This window comes from Salvelinus namaycush, chromosome 2 (assembly GCF_016432855.1).
Source record: "Salvelinus namaycush isolate Seneca chromosome 2, SaNama_1.0, whole genome shotgun sequence".
Lineage (NCBI taxonomy): Eukaryota > Metazoa > Chordata > Actinopteri > Salmoniformes > Salmonidae > Salvelinus > Salvelinus namaycush.
The window spans coordinates 57,120,863-57,143,413 of NC_052308.1; the positions used below are offsets into that span (position 1 = coordinate 57,120,863).

Here is a 22,551-nt window from a genome sequence, read left to right on the forward strand (position 1 = left end):
GAGTGATGCAGATATATATTATTACTGTGTTAAACCTATCAGTACTACTGATTTCTCTGAGAGTGAGGCAGATATATATTATTACTGTGTAAAACCTAGCAGTACTACTGATTTCTCTGAGAGTGAGGCAGATATATATTATTACTGTGTAAAACCTAGCAGTACTACTGATTTCTCTGAGAGTGAGGCAGATATATATTATTACTGTGTAAAACTTAGCAGTACTACTGATTTCTCTGAGAGTGAGGCAGATATATATTATTACTGTGTAAAACCTAGCAGTACTACTGATTTCTCTGAGAGTGATGCAGATATATATTATTACTGTGTAAAACCTAGCAGTACTACTGATTTCTCTGAGAGTGAGGCAGATATATATTATTACTGTGTAAAACCTAGCAGTACTACTGATTTCTCTGAGAGTGATGCAGATATATATTATTACTGTGTTAAACCTAGCAGTACTACTGATTTCTCTGAGAGTGAGGCAGATATATATTATTACTGTGTAAAACCTAGCAGTACTACTGATTTCTCTGAAAGTGAGGCAGATATATATTATTACTGTGTAAAACCTAGCAGTACTACTGATTTCTCTGAGAGTGAGGCAGATATATATTATTACTGTGTAAAACCTAGCAGTACTACTGATTTCTCTGAGAGTGAGGCAGGATATACAGCATTTTGCAAAAAAACATGAATCTTTGTCTCTCTGAAATGTAGCCATCAAGTGATAGTTTTTAAAAAATACATGTCTGTCATTGAACATCCCCAGATCATGATTAGATAGTGAAAAATCACCAATCTCTTTCATAATTTCTTCAAACAATAACATCGAATTTACCAACATTTCTGAAAAGTGATATATAGCGTTTTGGAATGAAACTCTTCTTATGTTTCCCCATCTGAGCTCAGAGTAGATGAGAGATGTAATGTTTGTCTCTGTTGTGTTGAAGTCCAATCAAGCAGGGGAGACCAGCCTCCCCTGTTCCCAGCTGTGTGTCCATGAAGAGTGACCGGTCTATGGGTCATCCTATATCCTTTAGAGAGGGAGACTTTTCTACTGAACAAAGGTAAGAAGAACTCATGGGTCCTGGTCAGTGAGTTAAACAACACTGTCTCTGGTCATTTCTCCTCTCCCATTTTCCCATTTATTGTTGTTGTTTTCATAATCCATAGGCTAATCCTTATGTCCATTTTCATAGTCCTAAAACCATATTAAACAAACACAACATTCCCTCCCTGTGTGTGTGTGTGTGTGTGTGTGTGTGTGTGTGTGTGTGTGTGTGTGTGTGTGTGTGTGTGTGTGTGTGTGTGTGTGTGTGTGTGTGTGTGTGTGTGTGTGTGTGTGTGTGTGTGTGTGTGTTTGTGCACTCCCTGGATGGATGTAGTCTTTATCCCGATTGCCTAGTCACTTTTACCCCTACCTATATGTACATATTACCTCAATTATAGTCTCATTATTACCTCAACTACCTGGTACCCCTGCACATTGACTCAGTACTGGTACTCCTTATAGTCTCATTATTGCCTCAACTACCTGGTACCCTGCACATTGACTCAGTACTGGTACTCCTTATAGTCTCATTATTACCTCAACTACCTGGTACCCTGCACATTGACTCAGTACTGGTACTCCTTATAGTCTCATTATTACCTCAACTACCTGGTACCCCTGCACATTGACTCAGTACTGGTACTCCTTATAGTCTCATTATTACCTCAACTACCTGGTACCCCTGCACATTGACTCAGTACTGGTACTCCTTATAGTCTCATTATTACCTCAACTACCTGGTACCCCTGCACATTGACTCAGTACTGGTACTCCTTATAGTCTCATTATTACCTCAACTACCTGGTACCCCTGCACATTGACTCAGTACTGGTACTCCTTATAGTCTCATTATTACCTCAACTACCTGGTACCCCTGCACATTGACTCAGTACTGGTACTCCTTATAGTCTCATTATTACCTCAACTACCTGGTACCCCTGCACATTGACTCAGTACTGGTACTCCTTATAGTCTCATTATTACCTCAACTACCTGGTACCCCTGCACATTGACTCAGTACTGGTTCTCCTTATAGCCTCATTATTACGGTCGGTCACATTTGAGAGTGAGGCAAATATAAAGCATTTTGCGGGGAAAAACATGATTATTTGTCTCTCTGAAATGAAACATCAAGTGATTTTTAAACAAATACATGTCTGTCATTGAACAACCCCATGATTAGATAGTGGATAAACACACCAATCTCTTTCAGAATTTCTTTAAACAATAAAAGCTAATTTACTAACATTTCTTAAAAGTGATATAAAGCGTTTTGTAATGAAACTCTTCTTATGTTTCCCCATTTGAGCTCAGAGTAGATGAGAGATGTAATGTTTGTCTCTGTTGTGTTGAAGTCCAATCAAGCAGGAGAGACCAGCCTCTCCTGTACCCAGCTGTGTGTCCATGAAGAGTGACAAGTCTATGGATGATCCTCTAAACTTTAGAGAGGGAGACTTTTCTACTGAACAAAGGTAAGAAGAACTCATGGGTCATGGTCAGTGAGTTAAACAACACTGTCTCTAGTAATTTCTCTCCCATTTTCCCATTTCATTTTGGTTTATTTCATAATCCATAAGCTAATCATTTTGTCCATTTTCATTGTCATTAAACATTATTAAACAAACACAACATTCCCTGTGTGTGTGTGTGTGTGTGTGTGTGTGTGTGTGTGTGTGTGTGTGTGTGTGTGTGTGTGTGTGTGTGTGTGTGTGTGTGTGTGTGTGTGTGTGTGTGTGTGTGTGTGTGTGTGTGTGTGCGCACTCCCTGGATGAGGAGATGTAATCTCATGTTTTGTCCACAGAAACCAACAGGAGAGATCAGAGTCAGAGATTCTCAGTGGTCAGTCTTCCCAGAGTCATCAAACAGACCTGGCCTCCATATTCAGTGTATGTGGTCCTGTTATGTACATTTGTTGTTGTTTACCTCAAGAAAAGTTGATCTGTCAATCATTCATTAATGTGTTAATGAGAAAGCATTTTGTCTCTTGCTTAACTTATTTACTTGATTTATTTCAGTTGCTTGAAGAGAAAATTATGACATTTGTGAAGAACGAGCTGAAGATGTTCAAGAGGATTCTTAGTCCAGAACTCCCAGAAGGCTTTGAGAGTCAGAAGCAGGATAAGGAAGTGGTGGATGCTGAAGATGAGAAGCAGGAGAGCAGTGCCAGAGAGGGGGCTCTGAAGATCACACTGCACGTCCTGAGGAAAATGAACCAGAAGGAGCTTGCTGACACACTGGAGAAATGTAAGATCTGTCTGCCTCATGTTGAATGCTGTTTTATAACATTTAAAAGCTGTAGCTAAAGTACAGCTAAAGTAGCTGTGTAACTCAATGATATTGTAGCAGCCTCAACTAGAGGTCGACCGATTATGATTTTTCAACGCAGATACCGATACCGATTATTGGACGACCAAAAAAGCCAATACAATTTTTTTTACATTTACTTACGTAATAATGACAATTACAACAATACTGAATGAACACTTATTTTAACTTAATATAATACATCAATAAAATCAATTTAGCCTCAAATAAATAATGAAACATGTTCAATTTGGTTAAAATAATGCAAAAACAAAGTGTTGGAGAAGAAAGTAAAAGTGCAATATGTGCCATGTAAGAAAGCTAACGTTTAAGTTCCTTGCTCAGAACATGAGAACATATGAAAGCTGGAGGTTCCTTTTAACATGAATCTTCAATATTCCCAGGTAAGAAGTTTTAGGTTGTAGTTCTTATAGGAATTATAGGACTATTTCCCTCTATACCATTTGTATTTCATTAACCTTTGACTATTGGATGTTCTTATAGGCACTTTAGTATTGCCAGTGTAACAGTATAGCTTCCGTCCCTCTCCTCGCTCCTCCCTGGGCTTGAACCAGGAACACAACGACAACAGCCACCCTCGAAGCAGCGTTACCCATGCAGAGCAAGGGGAACAACCACTCCAAGTCTCAGAGCGAGTGACGTTTGAAACGCTATTAGCGCGCGCTAACTAGCCAGCCATTTCACATCGGTTACACCAGCCTCATCTCGGGAGTTGATAGGCTTGAAGTCATAAACAGCGCAATGCTTGAAGCACAACGAAGAGCTGCTGGCAAAACGCACGAATGTGCTGTTTGAATGAATGTTTACGCACCTGCTTCTGCCTACCACCGCTCAGTCAGATACTTAGATACTTGTATGCTTGTATGGTCAGTCAGATTATATATATTATCTAGCAGGACACGCTAGATAATATCTAGTAATATCTTCAACCATGTGTAGTTAACTAGTGATTATGATTGATTGTTTGTTTTTTATAAGATAAGTTTAATGCTAGCTAGCAACCTACCTTGGCTTACTGCATTCCTTGTGGAGTGCAACGAGAGGCAGGCAGGTCGTTATTGCGTTGGACTAGTTAACCTGAAGGTTGCAATATTGGATCCCCCGAGCTGACAAGGTGAAAATCTGTCATTCTGCCCCTGAACGAGGCAGTTAACCCACCGTTCCTAGGCCGTCATTGAAAATAAGAATGTGTTCTTAACCTTTCACGAGTCACCAACCCTGATCCGGGAGCACCCCCCACCACCCCCCCACTGAGTAGCATAGCTAGCATAGCGTCACAAGTAACTTGTAAAATCTAAATTGTCACGGCTCCTCCTCTGCAGTGCAGGGGGCGGTTCCTCCTGCAGGCAGAGGAGGGTCGTTAGTGATTGGAGCCACCTGGGCTCAGGGTATTAAAGCTGTCACTAATCACTTGTCTCTCTCTCTCTCTGCTCCTCCAGGTATGCTCATGATTTGTTTGTTCCTTTGTCGTTTTGCCTAGTTTTCATTCAGTCATGTTCACACACACATATTCACGCATCCATGCACTTTACATACACCTTACATTATGATACTTCCACACCTCATTCCTTTTTCTTAGTTTAATGTTAATAGTTTTGTTTATAATAAAGAACACTTTTTTAAATTGGCCTATACCTGTTTGCGTCCCCTCATTTTTGTCACAGGCTATGAGCCAGCTTGTGACAAAATATCATTAAATCACAAGTCCAAGACACCAGATGAAAGATACAGGTCTTGTGAATAAAGCCACCATTTCAGATTTTTTAAATGTTTTACAGGGAAGACACAATATGTAAATCTATTAGCTAACCACGTTAGCAAAGGACACGATTTTTTTACTCCCAACAGTTTTTTCCTGCGTCAGTAGCTATCACTAATTTGACTAAATAAAAAAATATATAGCCACTAACCAAGAAACAACTTCATAAGATGACAGTCTGATAACATATTTATGGTATAGCATAGTTTTTTTTTGAAAAATGTGCATTTTTCAGGTATAAATCACAGTTCTACATTGCAGCTGCAATCTGAAAAGGTGCCGACCCAGCAGAACAATTACAGAGACCAACGTCATATAACTAATTACTCATCTTATAACATTTCAGAAAAATACACAGCGTACAGATATTGAAAGCCCAACATCTGGTGAATCCAAACAATATTTCAGATTTATTAAATGTTTTATAACGAAAACAAAATGTAGCGCTAAATTAGCATAGCTATACCAGGCAGATTCGGCTGGGCGCCCACGGCCAGATCACATGCACAACAGATATGATATAACATCGTAAATTGGGTCTTACTATGGCTGATCTTTCATCAGAATGTTGATCAAAGTGTCCTTTGTCAAGATGAGTCGTTGGTTCCGTTCAGAATTGTTCCTTTCCCACTCCATTTAGCACAGGTACCGGTCGAGTGGCACGGATTTCTCAAACGATAATAAAATCAGACAACGGAACACCTCAAAACTCCCGAAAAAATTCAAATAATCTGATTAAACTATATTGAAAAAACATACATTACGATGATCTGGTCACATGTATCAAACAAACTTCGAGACGGAGATAATAATGGCCGTACAACAGAAGACAAACGTAGCTCCAATTCGCATGCTATAGAGAACCGGAAGTTGTCGGTCACGCCAAAGAATTAGCTCTCATTTCACGTCAGTCCCAGATAGACAATAAATTTTTCCTCTGACGTCCTCTTGTCACCCAGAGGAAGGCCAATGAGTTGTGTTTCGGGTCATAGGGGGCACGACCATATATAGGCAGAGCTTTGAAGCCAGCATAACACATCTTGCTTTTATGTTCTTGGTCATGGAAAGTGCTGTGAAATGACTTCTGTATCACTCAGAGACAAAATTGAAACGGTTTTAGAAACTAGAGATTGTTTTCTTTCCAATGGTATTATTTATATGCATATAGTAAGAGCAATAATTGAATAAGAGGCAGTTTAATCTGTAGAGCAAATTATGCTAATGCGAAAACAGCACCCCCTGTATTCTCAAGAAGTTAACTGACTTGCCTAGTTAAATAAAGAATAAAAAAATAAAACATCGGTGTCCAAAAATACCAATTTCCGATTGTTATGAAAACTTGAAATCGGCCCTAATTAATCGCCCATTCCGATTAATCGGTCGACCTCTAGCCTTAACACAACACCTAGTGACCTCATCAAGTAGCAGCAGGGATGTGTTGTGGTGATTAATTTAGACAGAGAGACAACATTAATAATACCATCAATAATACCAATAATAATATAATCAGTCACACCAGTCTGTAATGCATTATGAAAACATTTACACATTTATACAGTCAGTTAATAGAATAAATGATTATAATGTAAAACTTTATAACCGTCTTACAATACTGTAGTCATTAAAACAGACGTAATATTAATATCCTCTGTGTTATTTCTAGATTCAGATGAGCTTGCTGTGATTTGCCAACGTGAACTCAAATCTAATCTAAAGAAGAAGTTTCAATGTGTATTTGAGGGGATCGCTAAACAAGGAAACCCAACACTTCTCAATAAGATCTACACAGAGATCTACATCACAGAGGGTGGAACAGGAGAGGTCAATAATGAACATGAGCTGAGACAGATTGAGACAACAACCAGGAAACAAGCAAGACCAGAGACTGCAGTCAAATGTAACGACATCTTCAAACCCTTAACTGGACAAGACAAAATTATCAGAACTGTGCTGACAAAGGGAATCGCTGGCATTGGAAAAACAGTCTCTGTGCAGAAGTTCATTCTGGACTGGGCTGAAGGAAAAGCAAATCAGGAGGTCCAATTTGTATTTTCATTCCCTTTTCGGGAGCTGAATTTGATGAAAGGGGACAAACACACTTTCATTGAACTTCTCAATCACTTCTCAATGGAAACCAAACAATCAGGAATTTCCAACTACAACAAGTACAAAGTTCTGTTCATCTTTGATGGTCTGGATGAGTGCCGACTGCCCCTAGACTTCCAGAAGAACAAGATCTGTTGGGACGTCACAGAGTCAACCTCAGTGGATGTTCTGCTGACAAATCTCATCAAGGGAAATCTGCTTCCCTCTGCTCTCCTCTGGATAACTACCCGACCAGCAGCAGCCAATAAGATCCCTTCATGGTGTGTTGACCAGGTGACAGAGGTACGAGGGTTCAATGACCCACAGAAGGAGGAGTACTTCAGGAAGAGATTCAGTGATGAGGACCTGGCCAACAGAATCATCTCACACATAAAGACATCAAGGAGCCTCCACATCATGTGCCACATTCCAGTCTTCTGTTGGATTTCTGCAACAGTCATTGAACACAGGCTGAAACATAAGAGAGAAGAGATGCCCAAGACTCTGACTGAGATGTACACACACCTTGTGGAGTTTCATACCAAACAGAAGAATGAAAAGTATCTTGGGAAAGAAGAGACAGGTCCTCACTGGAATGAAGAGACCATTCTGTCACTGGGAAAACTGGCTTTTCAACAGCTTGTGAATGGCAATCTGATTTTCTATGAAGAAGACCTGAAAGAGGCTGGCATTGATGTCAGTGAAGCCTCAGTGTACTCAGGATTGTGCACACAGCTCTTTAAAGAGGAATGTGTGCTGTACCAGGACAAGGTGTACTGCTTTGTTCATCTGAGCATTCAGGAGTTCCTGGCTGCTGTATATGTGTTCCTCTCATTCATCAACAACAATGAGAATCTAATGGACAAACTGCAAACAAAAGACAAGTCTGAAGTTACTGTCTACAAGAGAGCTGTGGATAAAGCCTTACAAAGTGAGACAGGAAACCTTGACCTTTTCCTCCGCTTCCTTCTGGGCCTCTCACTGGAGTCCAATCAGAAGCACTTACGAGGTCTACTGACAAAGACAAGAAGCAGCTCACAGAGCCATGAAGAAACAGTCAAGTACATCAAGGAGAAGATCAGGGAGAATCCCTCTCCAGAGAGGAGCATCAATCTGTTCCACTGTCTGAATGAACTGAATGACCATTCTCTAGTGGAGGAGATCCAAAGCTTCCTGAACTCAGGAAGTCTCTCAAAACCCAACCTGTCACCTGCACAGTGGTCAGCTCTGGTCTTTGTGTTGCTGACTTCAGAAAAGGAGCTGGATGTGTTTGACCTGAAGAAATACTCCAGATCAGAGGAAGGTCTTCTGAGGCTGCTGGCAGTGGTCAAAGCCTCCAGAGCTGTTCTGTGAGTTAATAAAATGACATATAAGAACTAATCATCAGGAAGCAATATTACGTATAGAGAAAAATATGTATTATATATAATATTATATTGAAAAACACATTGAATAAATGCATTGATTTTCACATTAGTATAACATTATGACCATACAATTCTTGGAGACGGAGATTAATCTATATGTTGTTTGAGAGAATAAACCAAATGCATCTGCCATTGTCCTTCTACACTACTGGTGTTAAATTAACAGTGTGTTTGAAGTCATGATGATCTCTTTGTCAGGCTGTCAGGCTGTGGAGTCACAGAGAAAGGCTGTGCTTCTCTGGTCTCAGCTCTGAGGTCAAACCCCTCACACCTGAGAGAGCTGGACCTGAGTAACAATGACCTGAAGGATTCAGGAGTGACGCTGCTCTCTGCTGGACTGGGGAATCCCCACTGTAAACTGGAGACTCTGAGGTCAGTATTGAATAAATGCATTGATTTTCACATTAGTATAACAAAATGACCATACAATTCTTGGAGACGGAGATTAATCTATATGTTGTTTGAGAGAATAAACCAAATGCATCTGCCATTGTCCTTCAACACTACTGGTGTTAAATTAACAGTGTGTTTGTGAAGTCATGATTATCTCTTTGTCAGGCTGTCAGGCTGTGGAGTCACAGAGGAAGGCTGTGCTTCTCTGGTCTCAGCTCTGGAGTCAAACCCCTCACACCTGAGAGAGCTGGATCTGAGTAACAATGACCTGAAGGATTCAGGAGTGAAGCTGCTCTCTGCTGGACTGGGGAATCCCCACTGTAAACTGGAGACTCTGAGGTCAGTATTCCTGTAGTTGGTCAACAAGTGATAACTGTTCACCAGATCCACATGTGTTTACCAGGCACACATAGTCCACACCATATGTGTTTGGACAGTGAAGCTTACAGTTTTAAATGTGGTGCTATGCTCCAGCATTTTGGATTTGAGATATAATGTTTCATATTAGGTAACAGTACAGAATGTCACCTTTTGTTATTGGTAATGGTGAGAGGTTAGCATGTTTTGTTGTATCCTCTGTTATTGGTAATGGTGAGAGGTTAGTATGTTTTGTTGTAGCCTCTGTTATTGGTAATGGTGAGAGGTTAGCATGTTTTGTTGTAGCCTCTGTTATTGGTAATGGTGAGAGGTTAGTATGTTTTGTTGTAGTCTCTGTTATTGGTAATGGTGAGAGGTTAGCATGTTTTGTTGTAGCCTCTGTTATTGGTAATGGTGAGAGGTTAGCATGTTTTGTTGTAGCCTCTGTTATTGGTAATGGTGAGAGGTTAGCATGTTTTGTTGTAGCCTCTGTTATTGGTAATGGTGAGAGGTTAGCATGTTTTGTTGTAGTCTCTGTTATTGGTAATGGTGAGAGGTTAGCATGTTTTGTTGTAGTCTCTGTTATTGGTAATGGTGAGAGGTTAGCATGTTTTGTTGTATCCTCTGTTATTGGTAATGGTGAGAGGTTAGCATGTTTTGTTGTAGTCTCTGTTATTGGTAATGGTGAGAGGTTAGCATGTTTTGTTGTATCCTCTGTTATTGGTAATGGTGAGAGGTTAGCATGTTTTGTTGTAGCCTCTGTTATTGGTAATGGTGAGAGGTTAGCATGTTTTGTTGTAGCCTCTGTTATTGGTAATGGTGAGAGGTTAGCATGTTTTGTTGTAGCCTCTGTTATTGGTAATGGTGAGAGGTTAGTATGTCTTGTTGTATCCTCTGTTATTGGTAATGGTGAGAGGTTAGTATGTTTTGTTGTAGCCTCTGTTATTGGTAATGATGAGAGGTTAGTATGTCTTGTTGTAATCTCTGTTATTGGTAATGGTGAGAGGTTAGTATGTTTTGTTGTAGTCTCTGTTATTGGTAATGGTGAGAGGTTAGTATGTTTTGTTGTAGTCTCTGTTACTGGTAATGGTGAGAGGTTAGCATGTTTTGTTGTAGCCTCTGTTATTGGTAATGGTGAGAGGTTAGCATGTTTTGTTGTAGCCTCTGTTATTGGTAATGGTGAGAGGTTAGCATGTCTTGTTGTAGCCTCTGTTATTGGTAATGGTGAGAGGTTAGTATGTTTTGTTGTAGCCTCTGTTATTGGTAATGGTGAGAGGTTAGTATGTCTTGTTGTAACCTCTGTTATTGGTAATGGTGAGAGGTTAGTATGTTTTGTTGTAGTCTCTGTTATTGGTAATGGTGAGAGGTTAGCATGTTTTGTTGTAGCCTCTGTTATTGGTAAAGGTGAGAGGTTAGCATGTTTTGTTGTAGCCTCTGTAACTTTCTCACTCATTATTATTCATGATTCATTCATGATCTTTCTCAATCATGGCAGTCACAGGCTTGATGTAGTGGCTTTTTGTAGTCATTGCGTTCAAAGAATATGGGAACAAATACAATACTTATGACTACTTTAATACACAATAAGTGAATTGGTCAGAATATTTATGACTTCTTCAAATGGGGGGACTAGATACACAAAGTGCTTCATTTCTAATTGGTGAAACAGATATTTATGAAAAAAACCTCAAATGAAAAGTGACATTACATACTGTCACCTCATATGAAACATTTGATCTGAAATTCAAAATGCTGGATTATAGAGCCAAATTAAAATGTTGCTTCACTGTCAAACTAGATAGGATGTGGACTGTGTACTCAATACAATCTAAATCTGATACCTCACTGTCTGTCTTTTGACTGATACTGCTTTTTAAACTGGTCTGGCCAGTCTACTCAAATATTTGTGATACACATTTTTCTCTCTACAAGCAGCACTTTGATAATTGGTAATGATACATTCATTTATGAATAGATAATGCAGGTTTCAGGACACTGATGTATCTGAACATTTAGAAAAAATATATACTGCCACTATTTTCACCACCAAAGAATAGCACTGTGATTTTAATATGATTTGACTCTTTGCAGGATGTCAGGCTGTCTAGTCACAGAGGAAGGCTGTGCTTCTCTGGTCTCAGCTCTGAGGTCAAACCCCTCACACCTGAGAGAGCTGGACCTGAGCTACAATCACCCAGGAGACTCAGGAGTCAGACTGCTCTCTGCTGGACTGGAGGATCCACACTGCAGACTGGAGAAACTCAAGTATGTAGAGGGTTTATGTCAATGTTCATATCAGACATGTTTGACTTATCAGGCTAGTTAAGACAAACATTCTGACCACCACTTGGACAAAGTTATATACTATGTGTTTTTGTGAGTTCAGTGTGTTTGTGTGTGTGTGTGAGTTCCCGTGTATCCCTCAATGACTGTCTGTTTTTCTACTTACCGCTACAGTGTGGAACATGGTGGAGAGAACACAATGAAACCTGGGCTTCGAAAATGTGAGTGTTGACTGCTGTGAAAAATATGACTAAGAATAAGTCTTAATTCAAGTTAAGTCAAAGACCACCATCATTACTTACTTGGTCATATTAAATATCAGCTGTAGTTCTACAGAAGCAGAAATCAGGGACACCAAAGCTTACAAAGAGTTGCTTTGACAATGTGTGTGTGTGTGTGTGTGTGTGTGTGTGTGTGTGTGTGTGTGTGTGTGTGTGTGTGTGTGTGTGTGTGTGTGTGTGTGTGTGTAATTAAAGGGAATAAGTGTGTTTTATATTACCATACAGTATAACATATGATCATTCAACAAGTCTCAAGTTACCTTAACTTCTCCTTTTGATACCTAGAAACATCTACATTAAATGAATTAGTGAAAAGTGAGTTAACATTCTAATGTGAATGATGATGATTTCTAATATTGTGTCTGGTTTCATCCATCAGATGTCTGTGATCTCACACTGGACCTAAACACAGTAAACAGACACCTCTGTCTGTCAGAGGAGAACAGAAAGGTGACATGGAGGAGAGAGGAGCAGCCGTATCCTGATCACCCAGAGCTATTTGAGGACTGTGAGCAGGTGCTGTGTAGAGAGGGTCTGACTGGGCGCTGTTACTGGGAGGTAGAGTGGAGTGGGAGAAGGGCTGATATAGGAGTGACATATAAAGGAATCAACAGGAAAGGAGAGGGTAAGGACTGTTGGCTTGGATGGAATGACAAGTCCTGGAGTCTGGACTGCTCTGACAACAGCTACACTGCCTGGCACAATGATAATCTCACTACCATAGACGTCCCCTCCTCCGGCTCCCACAGAGTAGGAGTGTATCTGGACTGGCCAGCCGGCACTCTGTCCTTCTATAGAGCCTCCTCTGACACACTGACCCACCTGTACACATTCACCACCACATTCACTGAGCCCCTCTATCCAGGGTTTGGGGTTTATGATGTTGACTCCTCAGTGTGCCTGTAAATTATAACCACACACACACACACACACACACACTGGACACACACTGGACATACACACACACTGGACACACACACACTGTCTTGGCCAAAAGTTTTGAGAATGACACAAATATTAATTTTCACAAAGTTTGCTGCTTCAGTGTCTTTAGATATTTTTGTCAGATGTTACTATGGGATGCTGAAGTATAATTACAAGCATTTAATCCCTGTGCCTTTTGCAGAATATCAGTCTGTCGCTGGTGTTTTTCCTGGAGAGAAGTGGCTTCTTTGCTGCCCTTCTTGACACCAGGCCTTCCTCCAAAAGTCTTCACCTCACTGTGCGTGAGTCTTGTGTGTGCAGATGCACTCACACCTACTTGCTGCCATTCCTGAGCAAGCTCTGTACTGGTGGTGCCCCGATCCCGCAGCTGAATCAACTTTTATTAGACGGTCCTGGCGCTTGCTGGACTTTCTTGGCCGCCCTGAAGCCTTCACAACAATTTAATTTAATTCATTTAATTTTGCTCCTTGAAGTTATTTTTGATCCGATAAATTGTTGATTTATGTGCAATCTAACTGGCAGCAATATCCTTGCCTGTGAAGCCCTTTTTGTGCAAAGCAATGATGACGGCATGTGTTACCTTGCAGCTAACCATGGTTGACAGAGGAAGAACAATGATTCCAAGCACCACCCTCCTTTTGAAGCTTCCAGTCTGTTATTCAAACTCTATCAGCATGACAGAGTGATCTCCAGCCTTGTCCTCGTCAACACTCACACCTGTGTTAACGAGAGAATCACTGACATGATGTCAGCTGGTCCTGTTGTGGCAGGGCTGAAATGCAGTGGAAATATTTTGGGGGGATTCAGTTCATTTCCATGGTAAAGAGGGACTTTGAAATTCATTGCAATTCATCTGATCACTCTTCATAACATTTTGGATTGTATGCAAATTGCCATCATACAAACTGAGGCAGCAGACTTTGTGAAAATTAATATTTGTGTCATTCTCAAATTTTGGCCACGACTGTACACACACACACACACACACACACACACACACACACACACACACACACACACACACACACACTGGGGAAACACACACACACACACACACTGGACACACACACGCTGGACACATCATTACGTTTGCCGATGACACAACAGTGGTAGGCCTGATCAACAACGAGACAGCCTACAGGGAGGAGGTCAGAGACCTGGCCGTGTGGTGCCAGGAAAACAACCTCTCCCTCAACGTGATCAAGACAAAGGAGATGATTACAGGACTACAGGAAAAGGAGGACCGAGCACGCCCCCATTCTCATCGACAGGGCTGTAGTGGAGCAGGTTGAGAGCTTCAAGTTCCTTGGTGTCTACATCACCAACAAACTAGAATGGTCCAAACACACCAAGAGAGTCATGAAGAAGGTATGTGACAAAACCTATTCCCCCTCAGGAGACTGAAAAGATTTGGCATGGGTCCTCAGATCCTCAAAAAGGTTATATACCATCGAGAGCATCCTGACTGGTTGCATCAGTGCCTTGTATGGCACCTGCTCGTCCTCCGACCGCAAGGCACTACAGAGGGTGATGTGTACAGTCCAGTACATCACTGGTGCCAAGCTTCCTGCCATCCAGGACTTCTATACCAGGCAGACTAATAGAATTGTATATGGTTTGGTTTGACACACGCTCAAACTGGACACACACACACACACACACACACACACACACACTGGACACTTACACACACACTGGACATACACACACGTCTTCCTATAATTGTGAGGACGTTGACACAGGATCCTCTAATGAGGACCATCATTTCTGATATAAATGGGAACTAGCAGACACCTCATTCCTTCACTAAGTGGTCCCACAAACAAAGATATCACTTCAAAACCTGAAAAACTCCAATGGAAAAATATACATGCAGTGCACCAGTCTTGTGAGGTCCGGTAGTTGCTAGGCAGTTTCCGGATCACAGGTTCTAGAACAGCTTCTATCCCAGTTCTATCTGCCTGTTACATCAAGCACCCTAAGTGTGTATTACTTTTAATACCTGCAAATGGCAAATAAACTACTTGAACTCCTTATGACTGTAAGAATATGTCGAAGATAAATACACAAGACCGAGGACGAGAAGTCAATAGAATTAATGATCAATGGAAATAGTTTTTTTTTTCTGTAATAGGGAATTATTTATCAATGGGTCAGAGACATGGGAGCTTGAAATAGGAAACTTGTTATTTGGCCATTGGCCCAGTTGATCTGCAAGGACTTCTAATTGGTCAACCAGAGACTATAAAGGGGGGGGCGGGGGGGGGGGGGTTATAAAACTAGATCTTGTCCCTTTGATCTGTGGATATAATCACAGGTGAGAATCACTGGAGAGCATCACTGAGGACAAGGGAGAATGACCATCTACTTCAAAGCATGATTTGTTCAATTTGAATGAACCTATTTTCCTCCCAATGATTTGCTTCGGGGTTTGTGTTATTTAAAGAATAACATCAACTTTTAACATGACTGTCTACAGCCAACTAGGCTGTTGGCGTCTGACAAGAGGTGAAAATATTACAGGAATATTCTGCAAATGTTGATGAAGACGTCACTCAATCCACCCAAAACAACATGCAGTCTTTCCACAAGACTCCCATGAAGTTATAGTGTGACGTTATGAGTTGACGTTAAAGTCACATTCTCAGAACATACTGCACTTGTTTTATACTGTTTTAGATGGATCCTCTGTTTAAACATTTAAACTCTTACAATAACACCGTTAAAATACCAATGTGATCATTTGTTGTATGTCTTTTATGTTGAATAACAAATTGTATAATTATATATGGACATACGCTCCATAGTTGTACAAGTGTACAAGGATATATTGTACTTTTCATAATAAAACATACTTGAAACAAGAAAAAGCATGTTAATTGTGAAAACAATTTCGTTATTGATTTTACATTGCCTCTCCCAGTCGCAGGTTGACGTTTGTCATGAATCTTGACCTGGAGGCAGAACTGTGAGATTTCCTCTAGATATGCCAGCTGCAAAGTCAGATTGTCTATTACATGATGGTCCAACACAGTAGGGGGGAGATTTCTTCTAGATATGCCAGCTACAAAGTCAAAATTGGCTGTGGAAAATAATGCTGTTTTATGGTCTTAATTTAAGGGAAGGATTAGCAGTGTGGTTGGGGTTGAGATTAGGATTAAAATAGGATTTTATTACTTTGTGCCTGTGCCAGTTAGTGACCACTTTGCTGAACTGCCTCCAGAACAAGATTCATGACAATAAATGCCAACCTGCCTCCCAGTCATCCCCTCCTTATCTTTACAAGGCTGCAGAACATACAAGCTAGTGATGTGGGGGTTCTCTCATAACCCTCAGTCCCCAGGTGGGTAGATGGCAGGTTGTATAAAGAGAAGCTAGTGATGTGGGGGTTCTCTCATAACCCTCAGTCCCCAGGTGGGTAGATGGCAGGTTGTATAAAGAGAAGCTAGTGATGTGGGCGTTCTCTCATAACCCTCAGTCCCCAGGTGGGTAGATGGCAGGTTGTATAAAGAGAAGCTAGTGATGTGGGGGTTCTCTCATAACCCTCAGTCCCCAGGTGGGTAGATGGCAGGTTGTATAAAGAGAAGCTAGTGATGTGGGCGTTCTCTCATAACCCTCAGTCCCCAGGTGGGTAGATGGCAGGTTGTATAAAGAGAAGCTAGTGATGTGGGGGTTCTCTCATAACCCTCAGTCCCCAGGTGGGTAGATGGCAGGTTGTATAAAGAGAAGCTAGTGATGTGGGCGTTCTCTCATAACCCTCAGTCCCCAGGTGGGTAGATGGCAGGTTGTATAAAGAGAAGCTAGTGATGTAGGGGTTCTCTCATAACCCTCAGTCCCCAGGTGGGTAGATGGCAGGTTGTATAAAGAGAAGCTAGTGATGTGGGGGTTCTCTCATAACCCTCAGTCCCCAGGTGGGTAGATGGCAGGTTGTATAAAGAGAAGCTAGTGATGTGGGGGTTCTCTCATAACCCTCAGTCCCCAGGTGGGTAGATGGCAGGTTGAATAAAGAGAAGCTAGTGATGTGGGGGTTCTCTCATAACCCTCAGTCCCCAGGTGGGTAGATGGCAGGTTGAATAAAGAGAAGCTAGTGATGTAGGGGTTCTCTCATAACCCTCAGTCCCCAGGTGGGTAGATGGCAGGTTGAATAAAGAGAAGCTAGTGATGTGGGGGTTCTCTCATAACCCTCAGTCCCCAGGTAGGTAGATGGCAGGTTGAATAAAGAGAAGCTAGTGATGTGGGGGTTCTCTCATAACCCTCAGTCCCCGGTTGGGTAGATGGCAGGTTGTATAAAGAGAAGCTAGTTATGTGGGGGTTCTCTCATAACCCTCAGTCCCCAGGTGGGTAGATGGCAGGTTGAATAAAGAGAAGCTAGTGATGTGGGGGTTCTCTCATAACCCTCAGTCCCCAGGTGGGTAGATGGCAGGTTGTATAAAGAGAAGCTAGTGATGTGGGGGTTCTCTCATAACCCTCAGTCCCCAGGTGGGTAGATGGCAGGTTGTATAAAGAGAAGCTAGTGATGTGGGGATTCTCTCATAACCCTCAGTCCCCAGGTGGGTAGATGGCAGGTTGTATAAAGAGAAAACAATAGGCTATATAACAAAATACATAAATGTATAATTATTGTGCAATTTACACTAAGTGTACAAAACATTATGAACACCTGCTCTTTCCATGACAGACTGACCAGGTGAATCCAGGTGAAAGCTATTATACCTTATTGATGTCACTTGCAGATGAAGGGGACAGGACAGGTTAAAGAAGGATTTTAAGCCTGGAGACAATTGAGACATGGATTGTGTCTGTGTGTCATGCAGAGGGTGAATGAGCAAGACAAAATATTTAAGTGCCTTTGAACGAGGTATGGTAGTAGGTGCCTTTGAACGAGGTATGGTAGTAGGTGCCTTTGAACGAGGTATGGTAGTAGGTGCCTTTGAACGAGGTATGGTAGTAGGTGCCTTTGAACGAGGTATGGTAGTAGGTGCCTTTGAATGGGGTATGGTAGTAGGTGCCTTTGACTGGGGTATGGTAGTAGGTGCCTTTGAACGAGGTATGGTAGTAGGTACCTTTGAACGGGGTATGGTAGTAGGTGCCTTTGAACGAGGTATGGTAGTAGGTGCCTTTGAACGGGGTATTGTAGTAGGTGCCTTTGAACAGGGTATGGTAGTAGGTGCCTTTGAACGGGGTATGGTAGTAGGTACCTTTGAACGAGGTATGGTAGTAGGTGCCTTTGAACGGGGTATGGTAGTAGGTGCCTTTGAACGGGGTATGGTAGTAGGTGCCTTTGAACAGGGTATGGTAGTAGGTGCCTTTGAACAGGGTATGGTAGTAGGTGCCTTTGAACGGGGTATGGTAGTAGGTGCCTTTGAACAGGGTATGGTAGTAGGTGCCTTTGAACGGGGTATGGTAGTAGGTGCCTTTGAACAGGGTATGGTAGTAGGTGCCTTTGAACGGGGTATGGTAGTAGGTGCCTTTGAACGGGGTATGGTAGTAGGTGCCTTTGAACAGGGTATGGTAGTAGGTGCCTTTGAACGGGGTATGATAGTAGGTGCCTTTGAACGGGGTATGGTAGTAGGTGCCTTTGAACAGGGTATGGTAGTAGGTGCCTTTGAACGAGGTATGGTAGTAGGTGCCTTTGAACGGGGTATGGTAGTAGGTGCCTTTGAACGGGGTATGGTAGTAGGTGCCTTTGAACGGGGTATGGTAGTAGGTGTCTTTGAACGGGGTATGGTAGTAGGTGCCTTTGAACGGGGTATGGTAGTAGGTGTCTTTGAACAGGGTATGGTAGTAGGTGCCTTTGAACAGGGTATGGTAGTAGGTGCCTTTGAACAGGGTATGGTAGTAGGTGCCTTTGAACGAGGTATGGTAGTAGGTGCCTTTGAACGAGGTATGGTAGTAGGTGCCTTTGAACAGGGTATGGTAGTAGGTGCCTTTGAACGGGGTATGGTAGTAGGTGCCTTTGAACGAGGTATGGTAGTAGGTGCCTTTGAACGGGGTATGGTAGTAGGTGCCTTTGAACGGGGTATGGTAGTAGGTGCCTTTGAACGAGGTATGGTAGTAGGTGCCTTTGAACGGGGTATGGTAGTAGGTGCCTTTGAACGGGGTATGGTAGTAGGTGCCTTTGAACAGGGTATGGTAGTAGGTGCCTTTGAACAGGGTATGGTAGTAGGTGCCTTTGAACAGGGTATGGTAGTAGGTGCCTTTGAACGGGGTATGGTAGTAGGTGCCTTTGAACGAGGTATGGTAGTAGGTGCCTTTGAACGAGGTATGGTAGTAGGTGCCTTTGAACAGGGTATGGTAGTAGGTGCCTTTGAACGAGGTATGGTAGTAGGTGCCTTTGAACGGGGTATGGTAGTAGGTGCCTTTTAACAGGGTATGGTAGTAGGTGCCTTTGAACGAGGTATGGTAGTAGGTGCCTTTGAACAGGGTATGGTAGTAGGTGCCTTTGAACGAGGTATGATAGTAGGTGCCTTTGAACGGGGTATGGTAGTAGGTGCCTTTGAACGAGGTATGGTAGTAGGTGCCTTTGAACGAGGTATGGTAGTAGGTGCCTTTGAACGGGGTATGGTAGTAGGTGCCTTTGAACGAGGTATGGTAGTAGGTGCCTTTGAACAGGGTATGGTAGTAGGTGCCTTTGAACGAGGTATGGTAGTAGGTGCCTTTGAACGGGGTATGGTAGTAGGTGCCTTTGAACGAGGTATGGTAGTAGGTGCCTTTGAACGGGGTATGGTGGTAGGTGCCTTTGAACGGGGTATGGTAGTAGGTACCTTTGAACGGGGTATGGTAGTAGGTGCCTTTGAACGGGGTATGGTAGTAGGAGCCTTTGATCGGGGTATGGTAGTAGGTGCCTTTGATCGGGGTATGGTAGTAGGTGCCTTTGAACGGGGTATGGTAGTAGGTGCCAGGCGCACCGGTTTGTGTCATGAACTGTAACGCTGCTGGGTTTTTCACGCTCATGTTCCACCACCCAAAGGACATCCAGCCAACTTGACAACTGTGGGAAGCATTGGAGTCAACATGGGCCAGCATCCCTGTGGAACACTTTCAACACCTTGTAGAATCCATGACCCGATGAATTGAGGCTGTTCTGAGGACAAATGGTGGGGGGGGTAATTCAATGTTAGGAAGGTGTACTTAATATTTTGTCCACTCAGTGTATAACCTGTAGACTACACTGCTCAGTTAGAGTAATATCTAGTCCACTCAGTGTATAACCTGTAGACTACACTGCTCAGTTAGAGTAATATCTAGTCCACTCAGTATATAACCTGTAGGCTACACTGCTCAGTTAGAGTAATATCTAGTCCACTCAGTGTATAACCTGTAGACTACACTGCTCAGTTAGAGTAATATCTAGTCCACTCAGTGTATAACCTGTAGACTACACTGCTCAGTTAGAGTAATATCTAGTCCACTCAGTGTATAACCTGTAGACTACACTGCTCAGTTAGAGTAATATCTAGTCCACTCAGTGTATAACCTGTAGGCTACACTGCTCAGTTAGAGTAATATCTAGTACACTCAGTGTATAACCTGTAGACTACACTGCTCAGTTAGAGTAATATCTAGTCCAGTCAGTGTCTAACCTGTAGGCTACACTTCTCAGTTAGAGTAATATCTAGTCCACTCAGCGTATAACCTGTAGACTACACTGCTCAGTTAGTGTAATATCTAGTCCACTCAGTGTATAACCTGTAGGCTACACTGCTCAGTTAGAGTCCGCCTGTTAAGGTGCCTCTTTATCAGCATCATAAAATCTGATAGTTTTTCAACCACATCAAATATACATCCAAGTCAAACTGAAATCTGATCAGAAACATGTTGGGTCTTTTACAATGAAGATTGGCCACTAGATTATTACCAGTTTATATTCATAACTAAAACGTCACCTACATTTTAATATTCTGTCATAAAAACACATTCGAATTAATAACTAAAATAAAATAACGGTTTTCCTATCTCAAAAGGTTAAATGAAAAAATGACTATGATAAGTGCCTATTATGTTCCAAATAAAGTAACGATTGACAATAACAGGGTTTGATATTAAATCATGTTTAACTTCTTGCGACTACAGGGGGTGCTGTTCCGAATTAGCATTTTGTCGTCTCCAAATTAAACTGCCTAGTACTCAATTCTTGCTCGTACAATATGCATATTATTAATTCTATTGGAAAGAAAACACTTTCTAGTTTCATACAAAGTTGGAATGATGTCTGTGGGTGACCCAGAACTCTTTCTACAGCGAAATCCATGACAGACAGTGAAAGGTCTGAGAGCGAAGCTCTGGTTTCAGATCAGTTTTTAAGGTCTCTGTCTATCCTATGGAACGACACGAACTGCACCCGCCTTCCCCTGGATGTCAGTAACCAATGAGAAGTGGAATGGGCCTTCTCCGTAGCTCTCAGAGGTTATAAAAGACCAAGGAGTGAGAGTAGCCCCCCTTTCGACGCTCGCCCTTACGCAGGAAGGGACCTCCGGACGCCATTTTCACAGGCTCGGTTATCAACTTGAAATGTATCCGTCTGTAATTTAATTCGATATAGGACTTAGAAACATCATAAGGTAGTTAATTTAAACCGTTTTATAGGAAATTATATCCGTTTAGTGCGATTTTGAGGAATTTCTTTGTTGTGCACTCTGAAACTTTGGACACGTTTTTGGGTCCCGTTCGATCGTTAGTGGATATTTCGAAGGACAGAGGACATCTATCGACCAAAAGACGTTTATAACATAGAAAGGATACATTGCCCAAGAATATGATGGAAGAACAGCTCATAGTAAGCAATATTTAATATGATAAATTGTTGTTCTGTCGAAATATTTTAAACGCATATTTCGCCATTTTGTTTGGTGTAGCTTCACTTGGCGAACCCTGTATTGAAAAGTAAGGATAATTTTACAAATGTAAATCAGCGGTTGCATTAAGAACTAATTTGTCTTTCGATTCCTGTCAACCCTGTATTTTTTAGTCAAGTATATGATTAGCTTTCAATTAAACTAGATCACTCTGATAGATGACGTCAGACATATTGAGGCTTGATTTCCTAGTATTTTTATTGTGTAACCACGGTTTTGTATGGCTAAATATGCACCTTTTCGAACAAACTGTATATGTATGTTGTAAAATGATGTTACAGGAGTGTCATCGGAAGAATTCTGAGAAGGTTAGTGAAAAAATTAATATCTTTTGGCGATGTTGACGTTATAGCGCTCTTTGGCTGGAATCGATGCTCTGGTAACGTTTGCACATGTAGTATGCTAACTTATCGATTTATTGTGTTTTCGCTGAAAAACGCTTAGAAAATCTGAAATATGGTCTGAAATCACAAGAACTGGGTCTTTCCATTGCTATGCTTTGTCTATTTTTATGAAATGTTTTATGATGAGTAAATTGGTCATACACGTTGCTCTATCTAGTAATTCTAGTCGATTTGTGATGGTCGGTGCAATTGTAAACTGTGATTTCTACCTGAAATATGCACTTTTTTCTAACAAAAACTATCCTATACCATGAATATGTTATCAGACTGTCATCTGATGGTTTTTTTTATAGGTTATTGGCTATCAATATCTTAGTTGAGCCGAATTGGTGATAGCACCTGAAGGAGTAAGAAACTGATGGAGTTAGAATAGTGGTGTA

The 22,551-nt window shown here is 41.6% G+C and overlaps 1 protein-coding gene across 1 annotated transcript; it reads left to right on the plus strand.

Moving 5' to 3' along the window:
- Positions 1 to 3,081: 3,081 nt before the first annotated feature.
- Positions 3,082 to 12,875, plus strand: LOC120026824 (NLR family CARD domain-containing protein 3-like; the record flags this gene model as incomplete). Its single annotated transcript, XM_038971539.1, has 7 exons — positions 3,082 to 3,301; positions 6,811 to 8,575; positions 8,852 to 9,025; positions 9,212 to 9,385; positions 11,495 to 11,668; positions 11,861 to 11,907; positions 12,347 to 12,875. Coding segments are annotated over 7 exons (3,081 nt in total), but the record flags the coding sequence as incomplete, so codon positions are not given.
- Positions 12,876 to 22,551: the final 9,676 nt, after the last annotated feature.